A 22,882-nucleotide genomic window follows, 5' to 3' on the forward strand; every position below is an offset into this window, starting at 1 on the left:
CACATTTGGGATTGGCCTACCCAGACACACTCAGGACTTGAAATATAGTAATGCTCTTGCAGCAGTTACACCCCAATCAACAGATAACTGTGAGAACAATTCAGAGAATTCTAGGGATGATGGCTTCTTGCATTACAATAGTACCACATGCAAGACTACATGTATGGGCCACTGCAACAGTGCCCGGAAGGGTCAATGGACTTAATCACAGGTTCAACTCCAAGATCTAGTGTTGGTATACAGGCGCATACATCCTTCTCTGCAATGGTGTAACACACAAAGGGGGTCATTCTGACCTCAGCGGTAAAAGGCTCTTACCGCCGGTCAGAAGACCGCCATTCTACCGCCGCGGCCGCGGTAAACCGCCACGGTCATTCTGACCCACAACTGTCAAACCGCCAAAAACCCGACATCCACGGAAGGCCGCCTCATCAGCGGTCAGCGATAAACTGGAGATGACCAAACCTCCACCGTCACGCCAACACAAACACGCCCATGCCATTACGACCCACGAATCCACGCGGCGGTCATTTAACCGCGGTATTCCATTGGCGTTACACACCGCCGCGGTCAAAATACACACCCAGCTCCAAAACACAGCCACATTGGACAATTTGAAAAACACACACCTGATACACATACAAACACCACTCCCACACATCCAATCAACTATAAAACACACACCCACATCACCCACAAACCCCCACTACTAGAAATTCGGAGAGAAGGCGAGAGAGAGAGAGAGAGAGAGAGAGCACAGCTATCGAAAACCCCAACACACAGAGGAACACAACATCATCACCCACACTACATCCACGCACAAAACACCACACACCACCACACACACCACACTCATCACCACAAACACCACCTCACACCACCCCATGGCACCCCAAAGACACCCCAGGTTCTCGGACCAAGAACTCAGGGTCATGGTGGAGGAAATAATTAGGGTAGAGCCCCAGCTATTCGGCACACAGGTGCAGCACACCACAATAGCCAGGAAGGCGGAGCTATGGCAAAGGATCGTCGACAGGGTCAACGCTGTGGGACAGCATCCCAGAAACCGGGAAGACATCCGAAAGCGCTGGAACGACCTACGGGGGAAGGTGCGGTCGATGGTGTCAAGACACAACATCGCTGTGCAGATGACTGGCGGCGGACCCCCACCCACTCCACCCGAATTCACAGCATGGGAGCAAGAGGTCTTGAACATCCTGCATCCTGAGGGCCTCGCTGGAGTAGGCAGAGGAATGGACTTTGGTAAGTCTAATCCCAACTACTTCACCCCCCCCAACCACCAGCATGCCAGCCCCCACCCTCACCCCAAACCCCCCAGCACACATCCTCCCTGCCAATGTCTCACCAGCACAGCCCACCCAACACAACACCAATCCCTGAATGCCAACACAAACCATGGACACCCATCACCTAAGCATGACCACTGCACATACCCATCCCCCCCCACAAACCACCCTCACAACTCCTCCCACAAGGGAATGCCAGCACTGGGGGACAAGGGCACCCACAAATCGCACGCCATGGCACACACAGAAGCAATAACCATACTCTTTTACCCCTGCAGGGCCCGAACGCCAACACACCGGCCAGGAGGGTCCAGATTTGTCCATCCCGCCCCCAGAACAGGCCCCCAGTGATGACAGCAGCTCTGTCGACCTGGAACCTGATGACCAGCCCGGACCATCGGGGACCTCTGGACAGTCGGTTCCCCACACACAGGCACAGGCCACAGCAGACCCAACCCCCTCTGGGAATACCAGCACAGCTCCCACCCAGCGGGCCCATGTCTCTGTCTCCAGGACGCGTCAATCATCGGTGTGTCCGCCACTACAGGGCACCCAGGCTGACCCACCACCCCAACAACAACAGGGACCTGGGGGCAGTGGTAGTGGGCACACCGTCCAGGGGACAGAGGCCCGGGGAAACAGGGGAACTGGGAGGGCTGCTGTGCGAGAGGGGGTTGACCGGCCCAGGGAACCCACTCTCCAAGAGGCCCTCACCACCATCATGGGAGCATACCACCACTCCCAGGAGATGATGGCGACGGTACTGGCCAGGTTCCAGGAGATCCAGGCACAGCAGGAGGAACGGTACATGGGGTTCAGAGACGAACTCAGGAACATCGGTACCGCAATGGGGACCATCGTCCTGGCCCTCAACCAGATAGTCACCACATTGCGGGACCATGTGGCACCCCAAAGGGCCCCTGTCACTAGCCCGGACGACGAACAGCCTACCACCTCCGCCGGCGCTAGTGGACAGGAGGCCCCCACACAACGACAGGCCACCAGAACCCCACCTCCTGCTTAAGATCAACCACCCCGCAAGCGGAACCTGAGATCACACAAGAAGACAGAGTAGGATGCCAAGACCTCCGCCAGCATAAGATACCCCCTGATGTCATCCCACTGTCCCACATTGTCACCCTGTCCAACCCTGAACTGCCCCTGCTCCATCCTTCCACAGGCATATGGACAATGCACCTGTGCTACTGAGAACTGGACTCTGCCATGGACATTACTCCACCCCCACCCATCACCGTTTTACTATCATGGACCTATATGCAGCACTTAAAATAAATCACCAATTGCACTTCAAATTTCAGGAGTCTGCTTGTATTCTTTACAAATGTATTACACATAACGGTGCAATAATGTTCAGTTACATTGTGATGACAACATACCAATGTCAATAAGCATTAGTCCATGGGCAAACAAAGCAGAAGTCACGCTGTGGGTCATACAGCTCTGAAAAGGGAAGGGAAAGTCAAAAATCAGTTAAAAGGAACTGGGGGGAAACACAGAAAGTAGAGATGCAGGAGGCCAGAAGTAAATGTAAAATGGCGTGGGTGATTCTTATCTGTGTGCTACTGAAAATACTGTTGTATAACTGTGTCCCTGTTGTCCGTGTCGTCCCCGTCGTCTTCCTCCTCTTCACTCTCCACAGGCTCCACAGCTGCTACAACACCACCATCTGGACCATCCTCCTGCAGGAAAGGCACCTGGCGTCGCAATGCAAGATTGTGAAGCATACAGCAGGCCACGATGATATGACACACCTTCTTTGGTGAGTACATTAGGGATCCACCTGTCATATGCAGGCACCTAAACCTGGCCTTCAGGACCCCGAAGGTCCGTTCTATAATCCTCCTAGTTCGCCCATGGGCCTCATTGTACCATTCCTCTGCCCTGGTCCGGGGATTCCTCACTGGGGTCAATAGCCAAGGCAGGTTGGGGTAACCAGAGTCACCTATTAGCCACACACGGTGTCTCTGTAGCTGTTCCATCACATAAGGGATGCTGCTATTTCGCATGACATACGTGTCATGCACTGACCCAGGGAACTTGGCATTTACATGGGAGATGTACTGGTCAGCCAAACACACCACCTGGACATTCATAGAATGGTAATTTTTTCTATTTCTGTACACCTGCTCATTGTCTTTTGGGGGTACTAAAGCCATATGGGTCCCATCAATGGCACCAATGATGTTGGGGATATGTCCAAGGGCATAGAAATCACCCTTCACAGTGGCAAAATCACCCTCCTCAGGGAAAACAATGTATCTCCGCATGTATTTCATCAGGGCAGACAACACTCTGGACAAAACCTTCGAAAACATAGGCTGAGACATCCCTGATGACATGGCCAATGTTGTCTGAAAAGACCCACTTGCCAAAAAATGGAGTACTGACAGAACCTGCACCAGAGGGGAATCCCTGTGGGTTGGCGGATGGGGGACATCAGGTCTGGCTCCAGCTGGGCACACAGTTCATGTATAGTGGCTCGGTCAAGTCGGTATCGAAGTATAATATGTCGTTCTTCCATTGTCGACAGGTCCACCAGCGGTCGGTACACGGGAGGATTCATCCTTCTCCTCGCAAGTCCCAGCGGACGGTGCCTAGGAAGGACAACATGGAGCACAGAGTCAAGCAACCCACAGGTACGTTCACCCAGCTTGCACAGTCCACGAATCGCTATGCATTGAAAGGCTTGTATGAGTGGCAATGCAAGGCCTAAGCCTGTGTGACGCAGTAGCAATTAAGCCATGTGGGCCCTTGTAATGGCGGCTGCCTGACCTGAGAAGTGTGACAGTGGGATGTGAGGTCAACGCGCTGGCGTGGCACACCGTGGCGGTAGGCGGTCGAAGACCGCAGTGCGAAGGCGCATTGGTTAACATTGCACCCTATGGGTCTCAGGAGCCAATGACGATGTGCGCCGGCGGTCGCGGTACGCACCGCCGCGGGCGTGACCGCCATTTTCTATCTGCTTAATCACTCGAGACCTGATCATCCACAGGAGAGGACCTATACTGCAAGTGCTGCTGTGACCTCGGTCTGGAAGAGACAATGGCTGCTGCGACTGGGGAAAGGGCCCCTGCCTTCACTTCAGAAGAGTTGGAGAAACTTGTGGATGGGGTCCTGCCCCAGTATGCGCTACTCTACGGTCCTCCAGACCAACAGGTAAGTACACTGGGTGCACGTGGAATGGGCTATGCCTGGGTTGTGTATGGTGGATGTAAAATGGTGGGGTGGGGAGCGCGAATGAGGAGTGCAAGGCACGACAGATGAGAGCATGTGCCACATGGCAGGGTTGGGGAGGGAGGGGCAATCACATCTAACCTGCAGAAAAATGTTGAAATTTCCTTTCCCACCCTGTACATGTCAAATAGGTCAGCGCCCATCAGAAAGTCGACATTTGGCGTGCCATCGCCAAGGAAGTCCAGAACCTGGGGATCCACAACAGACGGGGCACCCACTGCCGAAAGAGGTGGGAGGACATCCGCCGCGGGACCAGGAAGACCGCCGAGTCACTGCTGGGGATGGCCTCCCAACGTAGGAGGGGTGCCAGTCGTACCTTGACCCCCCTGATGTCCCGGATCCTGGCGGTGGCCTACCCCGATTTGGATGGGCGCGTGAGGACATCACAGCAGACACAAGGGGGTGAGTACCAGCACATTCTGCTATCTTTACGCGCAGTGGAGGTGCCTGGGTGGGGGAGGAGGGCTGTGGGTGACTTTAGGCCAGGGCGCTTTCTGTAGTGTAGTCCCCTCCTTTAGGCATGGCCCTGTGCCCCCACCCCCCACCTCTGTAGGGTGCCAAGTACAGCAATCCATGGTCCAGCATCACCCATGTGTGCATTTGTTGTCCATAGACCTGTAGGCCTAGTCACAAGTACTGAGTAGTCTACCCCGATAGCGCGGCGTAGTGCTGGAGGCTCCTGTGTCTGTCCTCTCCGACAACGGTGTTGACAATGCATGCACTCAACCTGTCTTTATTTCTCCCCCCACCCTTTTTCTTTATCTTCTTGTGCATGTGTGCATTAGCATCATCAGGCGGAGGAGAATTGACATCGGAGCACGAGGGAGCTGCAACTCACAAGGCCCCGGTGGGCCATGCTACAGACACCGAGGTCACCAGTGATACGGAGGGCGAGGGGAGCTCCACAACGGGGACCCGTGGTGACACCAGCGACACTGACACGTCCTCGGAAGGGAGCTCCCTAGCGGTGGCGGCAACATCCGTGCCCCCCGCCTCAACAGGTATAGCCGCCACCCAGCGCACCAGCTCCGCCCTCCCAGCAGCCCCTCAGCCTTCGCTCCGTGCCCGCTCGCCCAAGAAGGCGGGCATCTCCTTCGCCCCAGACACCTCAGGCCCTGCCCCAGTTACCCCTGCTGCCCTCAGTGAGGAGGTCATTGACCTCCTACAGACCATCATTGTTGGGCAGTCTACCCTTTTGAATGCCATCCAGGGGGTAGAGAGGGAGGTGCATCGGAGCAATGCATACCTGGAGGGCATTCATTCGGGTCTGGCTGCCCATCAACGATCGTTCAATGCTCTGGCCTCAGCACTGACGGCAGCCATTGTCCCTGTTTCCAGCCTCCCTCTTCTAACTGCCTCCACCGTCTCCCAGTCTCCTGTTCCTCAGCCTATCCCATCCACACCATCAGACCAGCCTGCACACACCTCAACACCCAAGGGCAGCTCATCCAGACATAAGCACCACAGATCCCACAAGCATTCACCCAAGCAACATCCAGATGCAGCCATGGCAACAGTCACTACCACCTCTGTGTCCCCCTCCTCCTCGTCTCCCTCCCCCCTCCCTGTGACGTCTCCACTCACACCTGCATGCACACCACCATCAGCCAGTACTTCCATCACCACCACACCCTCCAGTACAGTCCGCACACGTGCAGTCACCACACCCACTGCCATTTACACGTCCCCTGTGTCCTCTCCCACTGTGTCTGTCACCTCCTCTTCCAAAACACACAAACATAGGCAGCCACCCACACAACAGCCAACCACCACACGACAGCCTACGTCACAAGCACCTGCACCCATAGACAGCACACCTGACTCTCCTACAACCACATCCTCTCCCTCCACTCCCATACCCACTGCACCTACCCTTCCCATTGCTCCTAAAAAACTTTTCCTCTCCAAACTTGACCTCTTTGCACCACCTGACCCACCCCCTCCATCTGGTAAGAGTCCGAAGAGTACCTCAGCCACCACCAGCCCTGCATCAAGTCTGACCATTGTGCACGGGTTTTAGAGTCCACCCTTTCCCAGCACAGATACATCGGCCAGCAGCAAAGGAACAGCCAGACCCCCCCCTGGAAAGAGAACCCGTAAAACCAAGGCCCGCTGTGAGAAGGCTGACACGGCTGCCCCCAAGGAGCAAAGTCGTGGCCCGTCACCTGCCACAACATGAAGGGCAGGCAAGGGCCAGAGAGCCTCATCGAAGGAGGGCAAGGGCAGCAGGGCGGAGAAGTCAGCCAGCAGGGGCGCGGACCAGGGTTGCCCCACAAGCCCCACCCCGGGTGTGACGGAGGACACCCACGGGCCCAGGACTCCGTCACAGGAGGGTCCAGCAACTGCACGGTCGGAGGGCGACTAAGCAGGGAGTCCTGGCCAGGTCTGGCTCCCTTGATAGACAAGAAAGGCACCGCTGAACAGGTCCCCGCCGTGAAGACAGGCACCGCTGAACAGGGCCCCGCCGTGAAGACAGGCACCGCTGAACAGGGCCCCGCCGTGAAGACAGGCACCGCTGAACAGGGCCCCGCCGTGAAGACAGGCACCGCTGAACAGGGCCCCGCCGTGAAGACAGGCACCGCTGAACAGGGCCCCGCCGTGAAGACAGGCACCGCTGAACAGGGCCCCGCCGTGAAGACAGGCACCGCTGAACAGGGCCCGCCGTGAAGACAGGCACCGCTGAACAGGGCCCCGCCGTGAAGACAGGCACCGCTGAACAGGGCCCCGCCGTGAAGAAAGGCACCGCTGAACAGGGCCCCGCCGTGAAGAAAGGCACCGCTGAACAGGGCCCCGCTGTGAAGAAAGGCACCGCTCCGCTGGGCCCCGCCGTCTCAAGCACTGCTCCGCTGGGCCCTTCCTGTCAAGCACCGCTCCGCTGGGCCCTTCCTGTCAAGCACCGCTCCGCTGGGCCCTTCCTGTCAAGCACCGCTCCGCTGGGCCCTTCCTGTCAAGCACCGCTCCGCTGGGCCCCGCCGTCTCAAGCACCGCTCCGCTGGGCCCTTCCTGTCAAGCACCGCTCCGCTGGGCCCTTCCTGTCAAGCACCGCTCCGCTGGGCCCTTCCTGTCAAGCACCGCTCCGCTGGGCCCCGCCGTCTCAAGCAGCGCTCCGCTGGCCCATTGACAGTGCCGGTTCTGTGTCGAGCTAGTGTTCACGCTGCACTCTGGGCACCCTGCCTCCTCCATGACCAGTGGAGTCTGTAATCCACCTGATCGACTGTGGCTTTGCACTCCCCAGGATGGGACAGTGGGCATGGTGGCCCCTTCGTGGTTCTGGCGTCGTGGACTCCTGTGGCTGAGGTGCCCTCCCTTCCCTTCCCCCTGAGGTGCCTGTAGTTTTGTCATCTGATGCCCCAGCAGTGTTCTCTCCAACGGACTCAGGTCTCCTGTGTTGGCTTTGCCCATGTGTTTGGTAGACATTGGCCCACGGACTGTGGATATTTGACACACTCAGCAGGACTTATTGACTATGTACATAGCTTTCGCACTGTTCATGATTTTTGCTTTGATATTTCATGACGATAATTTTCCATGACTTCAATGAACCTAATTCATACATAAATTTAATTTTAAATTTTAATGTGTCTTTGCATTTTTCAGGGGGGTTTGGGGGGTGTCACTCAGTTGTTGCTCTGCATTGGTATGTTGATAGTTGGGGGGGGGCGTATGTGTGTGCCCGTAACCTTTCGTCCTCCCCCCTCCCCTGTGTCGTAGGTGCAGTACTCACCGTTGTCTTCTGCGCCGGAGTTCGTACTCGTGGTAGATGAGCAGGTAGACAAGAGCTGGTAGGATGTTAAATTCGGGTTCCATGCTGTCCTCCGTCCTCGTGGAGTGTATAGAGGTGAGCGTTTTCCCGTTCGTTGTCTGTTTCCGCCGTGTTTTTATCGGCGGGGCTCCCGCCCCGGAAAAGGTGGCGGATTGGTGAGTTGTGATACTGTGGGCGGTACATTGTCGGCCGCCTGCCTGTTGGCGGTGACCGCCGCGCTGTTTGTCTGTCCCGCCGTGGCGGTCGGAGTGTTAAAGTGGCGGCCTGTGTTGGCGGTTCCCGCCAGGGTCAGAATTCCATTTTTTTGACCGCCTGCCTGTTGGCGGGTTGGCCGCCGCTTTATCACCGACCGCCAGGGTTGGAATGACCGCCAAAGTCTTTTTGCACAACCTGTCAATACAAGGACATTGAGACTCCAAACACAAAGCCCTACACATCAACTACTTGGAACTTCAAGCTATTCATCCAGCATTGAAAGCTTTACTGGTTCACCGTCAAGGCAAAGTTGGCTTCGTCCGGAGGGACAGCACAACAGCAATGATTTATTTACAGAAATGGGGGCAGGAGGACACACTCTGTATAGTTGTCACACCCATCTCAGACAATCTGGCGTTGGGCAGTTCGACTTCAGATTCACTTGTTAGTGAAACACCTTCCAGGGATGGACAACGACTTTGCCGACCTGCTCAGCAGTATGCTGCAACAGGTCCACAAATGGGAACTCCACCCTTGAGTCCTTCAACCATACTTCCAACAGAGGGGATTTCCACAAATAGACCTGTTCGCAACCGCAGACGATGCAACATGCCCAGATTTTTCCTCCAGACTCCCATGATCCAAGGGCAATGCTCTATGTATGAACTGGTCCGAGATATTAGCCTACGCTTTTCCACATCTCCCTCTTCTTCCATTTGTGGTGAGGAAGCTCAGGCAGACCTCTCCAACATCCATTCTATTAGCTCCCGTTTGGGCACATCAACCATGGTTCACAACCCTACTGGAGCTGTCAGTAGTCCTTCACAAGAAGCTTCCCTTACTTCCAGATCTTCTCACTCACAACCATGTAGAAATTAGGCACCCATGTCCCAAAGATCTCAATCTTGTGATTTGGCTCCTGAAGTCATTGAGTTTGGATATCTGAACGTACCTCCAGAATGCATTAAGATTCTTAAAGAAGCACATAAGTCTACCACTAGATCATGCTATGCTGCCAAATGGAAAAGATTTGTTTTCTATTGTCAAAATAAACACACTGACCCTTTTAATGCAACTATTCAAAATATTGTTTGCTATTTGCTTCATTTACACACTTGTGGGTAAGCGTACACATCAATACGACTACACCTTGCAGCAATAGCTGCATATCTACAAAATAGACAACACTTATCACTGTTCAGGATACCTGTGATTAAAGCATTTATGGAAGGGTTTATAAGAAAAATTCCACCTAGAGTGCCTCTAGCACCAATATGGAACCTTAATATTGTACTTACTTGACTAATGGGACCACCATTTGACCCATTACATAACTGTCTAATTCAGTTTCTTTCATGGAAGGTAGCATTTCCAGTAGCAATCACTTCACTAAGATGTGTGAGTGACGTTCAGGCATTAACCTTGGAGGAACCCTTCTTCCAAATTCATAAAGATAGGGTAGTCCTACGTACCAATCCTAAATTTCTTCCAAAGGTTGTCTCTACTTTTCACCTAAATCAAACGGTTGACGTACCAGTTTTCTTCCCACAACCTGAACAGTTGCAGAAAGAGCTCTACACACTTTAGATTTTAAAAGGGCATTAATGCATTATGTTGATAGAACTAAAACGTTTCCCAAACCAAACAACTCTTTATTGCCTTCTCACCTCCGTACACAGGGAAGGCTTTATCTAAAGCAGGTATCTCAAGAAAGATAATTAAATGTATCCAGACTTGTTATGCTAAAGCTAAAAGAACTTTACCCCCACCTCCTAGAGCACACTCAACTCATAAAGTAGGTGTATCTATGGGATTTTTGGGAAATATACCAATTGCTAAAATTTGTAAGGCAGCCTCTTGGTCAAAGCCACACACTTGTCACTAAATACTATTGAGTGGATGTACTAGCACGACAACAGTGAACTGTTGGACCGGCAGGATTTCGTACTCTTTTTTTTTTTCAAACAACTGCAACACCCACAGGTTAGCTACCGCTTTCTGGAGGGCACTGCTTTAACAGTGTATGCAGAGCATGTGCATCTACAGGACACGTGCCACTGAATGGATTATGTTTCTTACCCTGTAAGCATCTGTTTGTGGAATGTAGTGCTGTAGATTCACACGTGCCCGCCCTCCTCCCCAGAAACACGTGGCTGTTGTAGTACTTTATTTGCAATCTACATCTTTTCTCGATACTCTACACACACTCCATCATCACCTGGCTGCTGGAAAACAATCTAATAATGTGCACTATCACAAAGAGGAGGGGTCCCTTTACTCTGTGACTTCAACAGCCTCTTCGTAGGAAAACAACTTGCCCACATCTGGACCCAACAGTACATGGCAGAAGTATGCAAAGCATGTGAATCTAATGCACAACATGCCACAAACAGATGCTTACGGGGTAAATAACGTATTCCTTTCCCTCCCCTCACCCACATGCGGTACTATTGCATTGGCAGCATGAGACCCACCCCAAAGATCACCTCAGTTGAATATAAAACAGTTGTAGGATGCATCCCATTTTCCTTAGCAGCAATATACAGAGACTATAGCACTTTTGAAATAGCTCCGCAGCCTAGGCTGCACCTGTAAACGTCCGTGTCAACCACGCTAGTAAATAAAGTGCACAACAATGTGCAGCACAGTGAAATCCAGTCCAGACACTCACTCCCACACATACTCCACACAGCTACGCAGTGCCACGGGTGTCCGCCACACTCGCCTACACGCACTCGCACACGCTCGCTTCCAGCACCCTAATGTGGTACGGTGACAACTGGCAAGTGAAGTGTAAATGAGCTGGCAGACCCCTCTTGGATCCAAATCTTCCTCCTTCCTACAACCTATTCCCACCCCCCTCCGAGTTAGAAAAGAAGTAACCTTTCCCTGGATACCAGGCTTCTCGCAGCCCAGTAGCTAAACTTAGTCAAGATTCCAGGGCAAAGGTATAGGGGAAGAAGGAGAGAATGGCTGATCAGGCAACAGCTGGCAAATGGAGGTTTGGTCCCCACTCTGCCTTCCGGCGAGGCCTGTGCGAGGGCTGGGCTGGATTTGCTGACTTTATTACCCACATGGTATACACTTACCTTACCCTGGTCCATGATCTCAAGGATTTATTGAAGCTTTTCAAATGTCTTGTATTGGGAACTGTAGCATTGTAAGACTTAATAAAAGTCCTGTGAACTAAACTCATGTCGGCCGCTTCTATGAAGAAAGCGTTAAGTATTATAACAGAAGATTGGTATGATAAACAGATGAATGTTAGCAACTTGATTCTGGGACTGCGTGCATTTAATTATCAAGGAGTTTTGGAACATTTCATAGTGGGTGCTTTGGTACCTTCTTCATAAGTAGTCCGGACTGTTTTACTGAATAGAATTTTGCACCCTAGGTGACTGGGTGCTGTTACAGTATAAGCACCAGTCCAAGGACTCTTCTTTGCTCTATGGACTCATTAACTTATTGCATGAACTACTATTACCCCATTTGTTTTGGTTTTGGGATGTGTGAACACTCAGCATAGCCACCGTTGTTCTTGATTGACAGTTAACCTCATACATCAGCTCATTCATTCTGCCATTTCACCTATCTAGCTCATACCAAATCGAACCACACCCATATGTCTATCACATCATGTACCAAGAAAAATGGCAACTCTCCACACCCCACTTCGACCAACTCGACATATCTTCGTAACCTTCATTATCTTTTCTCAGCACACCTCTATCCAACTTGTTCCACTATTCTACCAGCTATGGAAACACGCTGCCATTGAAGAAATTGAATGCCATCACATGTTTTCACAAATTGTATGACAAACACTTCTACGGGATTGGTTTTTCCCATAAATAAAGAAGTTATGATCTCAGGACTTATGTGTAAAAGTGACCTGCATTTGTGATTATCAAATAAATTACCACTATTTTCTCACTTCTATAAGGTACAGCCTTAGTGGTGGCGTTAGGGTTGAAAACAATTATTATGTTATTTGTAATGAGAATATTTATAGTCCAGGTTCCTAGCCGAACAATCAGTAAATTTAAAAGCTACATTTTGAAAGAAAAGAACTTGGATAACTCTTATTGTTGTGAAAGGTATGAAAAAATGCATCTAGCGGCTATTAGCTTTGGATACATTTTCTTTTTGCTGATGATCCAGATGCCTTAGTTAATCTTGAGAGAGCTTGAGAAACATCCAGATTATGCAAGATTTCCTCAGCTGGTTCAAGACAAATGAAGCATGTGTTAGGTAGCAGAGTGAATCCTCTGAGATGAAAATTTTATTGGAAATGAAGGAATATAGATTAACTACATATAAAATCACATTCTGTCTGTCGAAAATGAGTGAAGTCATTATTTGATGAGTAAATGTCAGACTAGCATAGCCTTGAAAGTTGTGGATGCTCATAACAAGTGCATTACCGAACTGCATTAACACTATTGAGGTGTTCAGTTTGGGCTGAAAGCTAATTTATCAGAGACTATTAATACACCAGTTGTAGTGTCTTGCATGATTTAGAGCGGAACCTTTCTGACTCCCTGATGACTCCGTATCACTGTGTGATATAATTGTTAGAATACAATATATATGAGTGTTTGGTTTAGAATGTTGGAGTCCACAGATACACACAGAGAAATAAAGGCTTGTGATTTACAGCTCTGTGTGTGATTTTGGTATTCAGCAGATACCAGGCTGGGGAAGACACTACAACTGGTGATGAGAAAGGGGGTAAGTAACCTGAAGAAGAAAGTGCTGTCCTGGAGAACTTGCCTTGGTCGAAGCAAACTGCTTGTGCATGCCATGTGTGCCTTTGTTGAAGTGCTGAGTCAACGGTTGACTATGTGGAGTCAAAGCACAACTCCAGCCTTTGTGAAGCCTGTCTATCAAATATCTCAAAAATCTTGCTGGTGATGGTATGAAAGATGTCATAAAGAAAATGCCAAAAACTGATGAAGTTACATACAGTCTAATTCACAAATGCTTTGAACCTCTAGTTTAATCTAGTACCATACATTGACTATGAACAATATGTTTTCAGTCAAGAACGCCAGAGTTGACAAAACATTTGATGAATTATTGGAAAGATTCAACACACTCCTCAAACACTGCAAGTTCAATGAATTTATTAATTAAGAAGCAGTGAGGCTTAGAGTGATCGATGGGTGCTTGTCAGTCATTCAGACGAATGCTGAGAGACACTCTCAGTATGGAGCGAATGCTGATGGCTGCCAGAGAAGAGCAACCTACTGAGAGACAATCTGCTGACATGGAGACCGAAGGTGCCCAGGGCGTCAGTCATGAGTGTGAAAAGTAATTCAAAACAAAAGACTGAAAGACACAAAATTATGTCTACACACAAAAAGAAGTTGTGCTTCAGGTGCGGATTTGCGTTTCTGCATGAGGAAAAGTGTCCTGCTATTGGTCAGATATGCAAAGGCTGTTTTAAAGAGAACCATTTTGTGGCGATGTGCAGAGCGAAGGAAAAAGTAAGTGCGTCACAATGACAAAATGGCCACTGGATTATTCCAGAAGCAATGTTTGATTCACGTCCACAAGGCAAAGTGGCAACATCAGTTGAGGCAAATAGATAATAAGCAAAGTTTATTGTCATCGGAATCATCGTTAAACAGTTCTTCAGCCTAAATAATAAGTGAAAGTGAAGAAAGTGATTGTCCCATGTCAATGTTTATTTCAGAAAAACGTTCACATGTTGGACTGGTTGCCTGCCAGGAAAAAAGTTGTTCAATGAAAAATTGACATGTCAAAATAATGAAACCATGCATACACTGTCCAAAGATTACATTGGAAATAAATGGATGTTCAATACCTTTCATTATTAATAGTGGTGCTTTGATCAATATAATGCCTGAAGAAAACTGTAATGAACTATCTCCATTACAGCAGCTTACTCCATCAAAGACCAAAGTGTACACTTGGGCTTCATCAACACCCATGAATAGTAAAGGTTCATGTATGGCTACAGTCAAACAAGGAAAAAAAAAGGTACGAACACTGATCGAGGTGCTTCAGGGCACAGTGGCAAGCGTCTGCTTGCTCAGTTTCAACACGGCTGCTGACAGGTCACCGATTTCAGTAAATTACAACATGAATGCTCATCACAAGATAGTAAGTCAATTCCCTTCATTGGTTTATTGTTTATGAAAGTTAAAGAGTAGGAAAGTAAAGCTGCATATTAATGAGGATGTCCGTTCTGTTGTTCAGAGACATAGGTGTGTTACTTTCCAATTACCTGATCTGTTGATAAAGAACTTAAATCATTCCTCAAGCATCACATTATTGAATGTTCCACTGGTCCAGCGCAATGGGTTGCTCCCATAGTAGTAGTGCCTGAAAAGGACCATGATTGAGCTTTGCATATATGCATTGAAATGCACCTCGCAAACAAAGGAATTGAACAAGAGCGTCATCCAGAGCCACACATTGCTGACATGATCAGGCAATTAAATGGTGCCAAGATCTTCTATCGACTTAATTTGAATAAAGGTTATCCTCAGTTAGAAATAGAAGGAAGCTGCAGATCTGTTACAACCTCCACGTGTTGGTTTGTTTAGATACAAGAGATTTAGTTTTGGTGTGTCATCAGCCGCAGAACCTTTTCAGGACGTCATAGGATGCAACATACAACCTGTTGTGAATGCATTTACCTATAGCAATGGCATACTGGTCTTTGGAGCAACACAGAAGAAGCATGTTAGAGCCCTCACACAAGTGTGTCAAATAGTCAATGATGAAAGTTTAACTTTAAACGCAGACAAGTGTGAGTTCAATAAGACGAAACTGAAATTCATTGGTCATATCTTCTCTCTGATGGCAGCAAGACACCTGATCCTACAAAAACTCCAAGCCTTGACTTAATGCTGAACCCCCACAAGATGTTTTAATGGTACGTCCTTTTCTTGGAATGGCCAGCCACTGCTAACAATACCTGAAGAACTTTGCCACTGACAGTGCTCCCTTATGAGAGTTAACAAAGAAAAGTGTTTCTTTTAAGTGATCAAGAGAATGTGAAGAGAGTTTCAAAAGGATCAAACATGCTTTTGAAAATGCTACAGAAATGATGTACTTCGATTGAAACCTACACATCGAGATTGTGGTTGCCATAGCCCTGTTGGGTTAGCCACTATACTAGCACAGCATAGTGGATGCCTAAATGCAAGGTGACATATTGTGGTCCATGGTAGTAGAAGTGTGTCTCAAACAGAATGTTCTTACTCACAGCCTGAAAAGGAAAGTTTAACAGTAGTATGGGCTTGTGAACATTTCCATGTATTCCTACACTGAAAGCCTTTTACGCTGGTGACTGATCATCAAGCTTTGCTGATTATCTTCAGCAATTTAAAAGCCAAGATGCCTCCTCGAATTGAATGATGGGGACTATGATTGCAAGTATACGATTATATAGCTGTGCATCGACCTGGAAAGCATCAGAATCCTGCTGACTACTTTTTAAGAGTGCCTATTCAAGGTCAAGGTACTCTATAAAAAGAAAAGGCTGAGGTCTACATCAATTTCATTGTCAAGTCAAGTACACCAGCTGCTTAATTATTAGCCCAGATCGTCACTGCTATGAGTCATGATAGTAATCTGCTAATGTTAAAACATAATTACGCATCAGTCGTGGAACATACACGTTCAACCTCTCAGTGATGATGGTGAATATCAAAAGTCCAAGAATGTCAAAGACAAATTGTCCATAACTCAGGAAGGCGTTATACTATGAGGATCTTGATTCCAAAGAGTCTATAACAAAAGGTGATCAAAGTAGCTCACAAAGGCCATTGATATTGTTTCTACAAAGAGTGCTCTACGAGGCAGAGTTTGGTTTCTATACCTAGATGAAAGATTTGAAAAGGAACTCAAAGCCTGTCACATATGCAATTATCTGTCAAATATAGTTACTCAACACACTCTGAACTCCATAAACATGTTTAGGAAAGAATCACCATTGATTTCTTTGGTTCCTTTGAAAATGGACATCACTTAATGATGGTCGTAGATGAATATTCACGTTTTCCTTTGTTGAAGATCTCTCATCCCCCCCTACATGTGAGCGTGTAATTGAAAAACTTGATAACATCTATGCAACCTGGTGCTTACCACCCAATGTGAAGTCTAACAATGGTCCACCGTTCAACAGCAAAGAATTTCTGAAGTATCTAAACATAAAGCATCAACGGATCTCACGTTTTATGGCCACAGGCCAATGGACTTGTTGAGTGGTTTATGAGTATTCTGTAGAAAGCAGTGCAGCGTGCACCTCTTGAGAATCTCTGTCTAAAAACAATACTGACCTCAAATCTACGAGCTTATCGTTCAACATCCCATTTGCCACAGGTGGAAGTCCTGCGACTTTTATGTTTGGGAGAGCAGTGGCAGCCAAGATACAACAGAGGACCACAGAAAGAAGTAATAATAAAACCCAAATTTGTATGAGAAAAAAGAAAATTAAAATGTATGGAGATAAGAGATAATATGTGAAAGATCTCATATTACAAAAAGGAGAATTAGTGATCGCTCGACAGTTACGGAAAAGAAAATCTGATGCGCCTTATGATGCTGAACCTTTTCAAGTAGTATTTACTAAAGGACACATGGTGTCAGCCCAATGACCTGGGAAGTCCCCTACCAGAGGCTCTTGTAAGTTCAAGCCTGTGTGTCATTGATCTTCAAATTGAGATGGTGAAAGAAAGACTGATTCTGAAAACTCAATGACTGTTGCTGATCTGTTACTGTCATTGACAATCTCCTACATTGAAGATGATCACCTACAGCTCCATTAACCAGATTGGGTCCACAGATCAAATCAACAAGATTAATTGAAGAGAGATAGTTGTACTTGTTTCTTTATATATGTAGATATTTGTATCTGTCTCGCGATTTTCTAAAAAAAAAATCACGTTTTTCACATAACGGAGTAGGAGATGCAGTGTCTTGCATGATTTAGAACGGACTGTTTTTGACGCCCGAGGACTCCATATCACTGTGACGTCACTGTGTGATGTAATTGTTAGAATATGAGCGTTTGGTTTACAATGCTGGAGTCCACAGATGCATGCAGAGGAATAAATACATGTGATTTACAGCTCCTTGTTATTCAGCGGGTTCCAGGCTGGGAAAGACACTACACCAGGTTCTGCCCCGTAGTAAAGGAAAAGCAGTACTCAACTATGTTGGACTATAAAGTCAAATGACAAAAACTTAATTGTTTGCCTTTTTATTGTTTACCAGAACATATTCCTCGTACTGAGTAGAATGATCAAATTCTGTTTCTAGATGTTTAGATGCCATTAAAGAAACTAGGCTTTTGAGTTTCCAGGATGACTAGCAGACTCCTGAGGACACTGAAAGGGTAGAAGAGCTAAGATCCTACACGGTCATGAACATGTCAGGCTATAAAAGAGAGACAAGTCCTTGAACTTCCTGAGAGACATATGTGTCCATGGTAGAGAGGAAATCATGATAAATCCTTTTCTTTATCCATTTTATCAATTGGCCCTCACTTTGGAAGTGATGACCCATTCCGCTCTGGCAGCCATTGAGGTAGATTTTTGTGTGGGATGCCCCGAGTGAAAATTGATATGTAGACTTAGGAATTTTATTTTCATCCAAAAGCATGATGAGGCCCGCTAACATTTATTTTCATTACTTCAGAAAATTAAGGAAATTATTGTTATGTGGCACAGTCCAAGAACTGCATGTGCACTCACATAATGAGGTCCCGTTCTTCCCTGCTCCTTCAGGTAGAATGTGGCTATGTGGATTTCTGAAGATGGATCGAGTTATTTTGGGATTCAAAATTAATTTAAGTTCTGAAAGACAGTTGTGCATCACGGATTCGTCAGTTCAAACCATGTATTTGCAGAGGGCTACCCTATAAAAGCATTTAGAAACTGGTTACAAACGCCTGAGTAATACTAAATAGTGCAATGTGTAGGTGGATGAGTAATTGGATATCTGGTAACAAGGAAGCAGGAATCCCCAAAGATGAATAAAAAGAATGTATGGGTTGGTATACGTATATGTCACAGATTCAGGATTCAAGTTGTATTAGAAGTTGCATGTACATTTCAGAGTTCTGTGGCTTTTTATTGTCTCAGAACCATCAACTACATTTGCCCGCCATCTCCTTGTAAAGTGGCCTATCTTGCAGAAAGTAACAACTTGGAATTTTCACAGTACAGTTCTACAATCTGGAGCCAGAAGGTGAAGCACTATATTTATTAAAGAGTAAATGCCTTCAAAAGGCAGCTTCTCACTCTTCAGAAGAGTCGGTCTTACGTGTGAGTAAGGGGATTGTAAGCAAGAACTTTGCACTTACCTCACAGTGGGCAATAAACACACACTCTGCCTACACTGCCACCAGCTTCACCCGGTCTTCGCCTGCATCTACCACAGCCTCTTGCAATATAGGTTGCAATTATCTTCCGAAAATGAGAGCATATTTTTTGTCAAGTGTGTTTTTTTTTTTTTTTCTTTTCCTATAAAAGGCGATTAGAGTTCTAAACAGCATTCCTCTTTTTTGCAGTCATTGGTTTAGAGCCAACTTTCTTGTCCACCCTTGAAGTGCTAACATCATCCACTCTTTCAGTGCTTTAAGATAGTTAGATGTTTGTGTGGGTCTCTTTGCCAGTGAAAATGCAGGCAGGTTCGTATTTTATCCAGAAAGAAATGGCAGGTAAGCGCAGAGGCGGACCTCCTAGACGTGTCTATTTTGAAGAGTAATGTTAATAAACATCAGTTCAGATGCAAATGCATACTGCTTTGACCGAGTGAGTATCAAAATAAGAAACGCTGCTTCCTTTTTAACAGTAAACTTGGTGCTTTAAAGGAAAAGTATCTGTGACTGGCATTATTATGAGAAAATGATTCTAAAACTATAGACTATCTAATATCTGCATAGCCAAAGTAGGATTGGCCAATAGCACTGAACTGGCGCATCCTTATCAGTTGTCCATTATAAGGTTTCGGGCAACCAGAACGTTGCTAGAACCAACGTTAACTGAAGGTTGAAGCATTTGGAACCCAAGGGGCATACGAGGAAGAACACAGTTTTGTTTCCATCTTCAAATGCTGACAAGTTGTCAGCCCTTTACATAGTAAGTGACTGAATGATGAAGATCAGTAGTTCTTAACCTCTTGGCCTCTGTGCACTCCCCACTTGATCTTTACTGGAACCCGGGCAAAACTCCTCTAACCCCCTCCGCACACTGTATCATTATTGGAATCTGGGGACCCAGCACTGACCCATTATAGGAAGCCGGGGACCCCGGCCTAAACATTGTCGAAGATTTGAACTGTAAAGCAATACTAAAAAAAATACAGAAACAAACATTCCATCAAAATTATACAGAAATGATAACACATTTTATTTAATTTGCAAATAAATATTTAAAAATATAATAATACGAAGGTTGGAGCTTTTCTAAATTAAACTGAAGCCACACATCGTGCAAACTGTATCCTCTTTGATGCGCCTGCATTGCTCCCATGAATCAATCTGTGGATGCAAATTTAATTTTTAGCGTCCAATTTCAAATTCCTTGACATTACAGTACGTTTTTCATTCAGGCACTTTATTGATATACACTTTATTCATCTGTTAACAGTATTTAATTTTCTAAGCAGTCCCGGACCACCTGAGGAAGCTCCCCCCCTCCCCACCCCCGCGAACACCCACACAGGATGTAGATGGTTCTCTTAGAGGGGTTTCAGAAATTTGAATGCAGTCTCATTCTCAAGCCAATTTGAAAGAAGTGAAAGTTGCTGATGACTAGAGAACGTCCCCTTTCGGAGGTTTTGAAAATAGAAACTCGAAGGTTATTCATCAGTGTAACCTCCTTTTTCAGTACTTGTAATCTCTACTAAAAAGAGAAATCTTATTGCAAGGAACGCACCAGATTTTAATCCATTTGTTTTCTCTCTCCAGTTCCTGGCATGGAATAGCCCACCACTAGTCTCTGAATTTAAGGAGCTTTTTCCTGCGCTAATTTGTCCAGAAACAGCAATTGAAATTCTTCACTTGTTGCTGGATTTACCATGTTTGACTGCGGCCCTCGACATACAGCTACGGTAATGTATTTTTTGTTTCATTTGTCTTCTGTAAAGAATTCATAAGCAGATCACTTCATAACCTCTGTGTGCTGGACAGCGGAAGTTATTTTACATGCTACCCTGCCCATTGAGTTATCAGTGGCAAGAGTTTGCGTTAAAGTAGGTGAGTCATAGGTTTTGAGTGAGAAGTGGAAAAGACTCCCAAACATGCATTTGTCTGGGAGACTACTCCAGATCTGAGAACCCAGTGAGCTTATCCCATCCAGACCAAGCTATGTGACATTGTAGCTCTGTCTTGGTATGTTCAGCTTTTAGTTTCCCCAAGTACGTCTTGCCCGCCATCTTGTTTAGAATACTGTTCTGATAAACTGGTTCTTAGTTGGTATCTTTCTCCTTCACAGAGGATTTCACTGATATCCTTCTTTGGCAGAGGACAAACAAATAAGATAATAAGTAGTGGATAAGGCAAAGGTGTCAAGGTGGCAGGCCAAAGACACGAAGCAGACTGAGTCATCAGAACAAAAACTAGCCAGACAAAAGCAAGACAAATGCACGCTTGTGTGCATTGGAAAGTGGTGGGCAATAAGGAATGTGCAGTGAAGTGCCCCAGTGATCTCATCCTCTAGATCCTTTCGACTGTACTGCAAGCCTGTAATGCCAAGACGTAGCAGTAGATGAGTCCAACCTTATGGTTATATTTTCATTTTGTGAGTGGTGATGATGCACTAAATTCAAGCAGGCTTTTGTTAGAAAACTAGCAAGGCTGCTGTTGAGGCCGATGCACTCACACACAGGTAACTGCACCAACTGTGATCATGTTAACAAACAACCAGATCTATTTTGTGTGCAAGATTTAAAAAATGCGCATTGAAGCCTTGTCTTACATCATCCTTGGTATGCCTCTAAGCAGGGCAGCCATTTAAATCTGTTTGTGCTTTAAATACGTTCATTCGTTTATACGTTTACATCTTTCCATTGTTTATTGTTCAACACACACATTTCTCTTTTATTATTTATGAACAAAAACATTCCTCCCAAGCAATGAGTCTGATGAACTCGAACAGGAAATGTTTTCTTTGAGTTGCTGCTGAAGGCTTTGCACATTAACTGAATCACAATCGCGTCTTAAGTTTACAGCCACGGTTACTGAAAGTTGACCAATCTTTTATCTAATAAATGATAGTGTTGTGTGTGTGCCATTCGTCATATGAGGTTAGGCTTACCTACTGTTGGGACTTGGTGTATGGGCTATGTAATTTCAGGTATATCTTGGTATGCTAAACCATAGAATCTTGAGTTTGTGCTTTACTTGACACATAACATTGTGTTTAAATCAATATAGTACATCAATGGTAAAATGCAGGAGGTTAATTACATCCTTTTTGCTTCCTAAGTACCCTCTTTCTACACTTCGGTGGAGACTACAGATTTGGCCAAATGAGCACAGTAAATTAATTCTATAATCCTAATGACCTCCTAAAAGAAAGATGATTTTGTTGCATAAATAGCATACCTCCATGAGTCGTATTACTTCATTTAGCATGCTCAACAGTTTTTTGTGCCTTTTATCCATTCTTTTATGTACATTGGCATTGCAAGGCTTATTTGAGGCGTGCCTCCAAAAGTTTAATCAGATGGTGACCAGTCAGTTATCTCACAACTGACTCTGCGAGCATCGTATGTGTTCTGTCATTGCTTTGCAGCGCTCTTTAAAAAGAATGCTTTGAAAGTGACCAGGTTACATTTTATTTGAAATAGATTTGGAACTGTTGGCTTTTCCAGTTTTTCTGATGAGTCTGTGTTAAAATTTCTAGGTCTTCTCCTGCAACTGAAAAGTTCATGGGAGCCTCCTCCGTGCCCCCCGCCAATTCCATGGAAGCGTTTGGCCACCCGTCATACAAAAGCCTGTTTCAGTACTTGCTGCGTTGTGAGACCTGGAATGGAGACGTCATTGAGGGGTAATACAACTATCCAATTTTGACTTTTTATAACAAGATATTGACCTTAAAAGCACATTTCTAGCACCTTACTTCTGTGCTGTGATAACCGAGTGGCAATCCCTAGTTATGTACATTTATAAGCAGCACTCTTTTGGTTTTAAAAATATAATTGAGAGCAGATGAGGGTGTCAAAGCTTATCCACTCTTCTCACACCTCTACTTAGTCTTTCCTTTCCGTCCCTGTGTGGTCTCCACCTTTCCATTTTCTTTTCAGTACCCCTACTATTACAAAACGTTAGGATGAAGGGTGGGTAGTAATTTAAACACTGTTTTTTTATTATAATAGC

General features: G+C 46.6%; 1 protein-coding gene across 1 annotated transcript in view; it reads left to right on the forward strand.

The window, feature by feature from the left end:
* AP5Z1 (adaptor related protein complex 5 subunit zeta 1) overlaps positions 1–22,882 on the forward strand; it is a 121,628-nt gene that overhangs the window by 45,814 nt on the left and 52,932 nt on the right. Inside the window, exons 11-12 of the mRNA XM_069209975.1 lie at positions 20,471–20,613; positions 22,410–22,553. Coding sequence (XP_069066076.1) covers positions 20,471–20,613; positions 22,410–22,553 — 287 coding nt within the window. The remainder of the gene's footprint in view (positions 1–20,470; positions 20,614–22,409; positions 22,554–22,882) is intronic.

Source organism: Pleurodeles waltl, chromosome 10 (genome assembly GCF_031143425.1).
Source record: "Pleurodeles waltl isolate 20211129_DDA chromosome 10, aPleWal1.hap1.20221129, whole genome shotgun sequence".
In the NCBI taxonomy this organism is placed as follows: Eukaryota; Metazoa; Chordata; class Amphibia; order Caudata; family Salamandridae; genus Pleurodeles; species Pleurodeles waltl.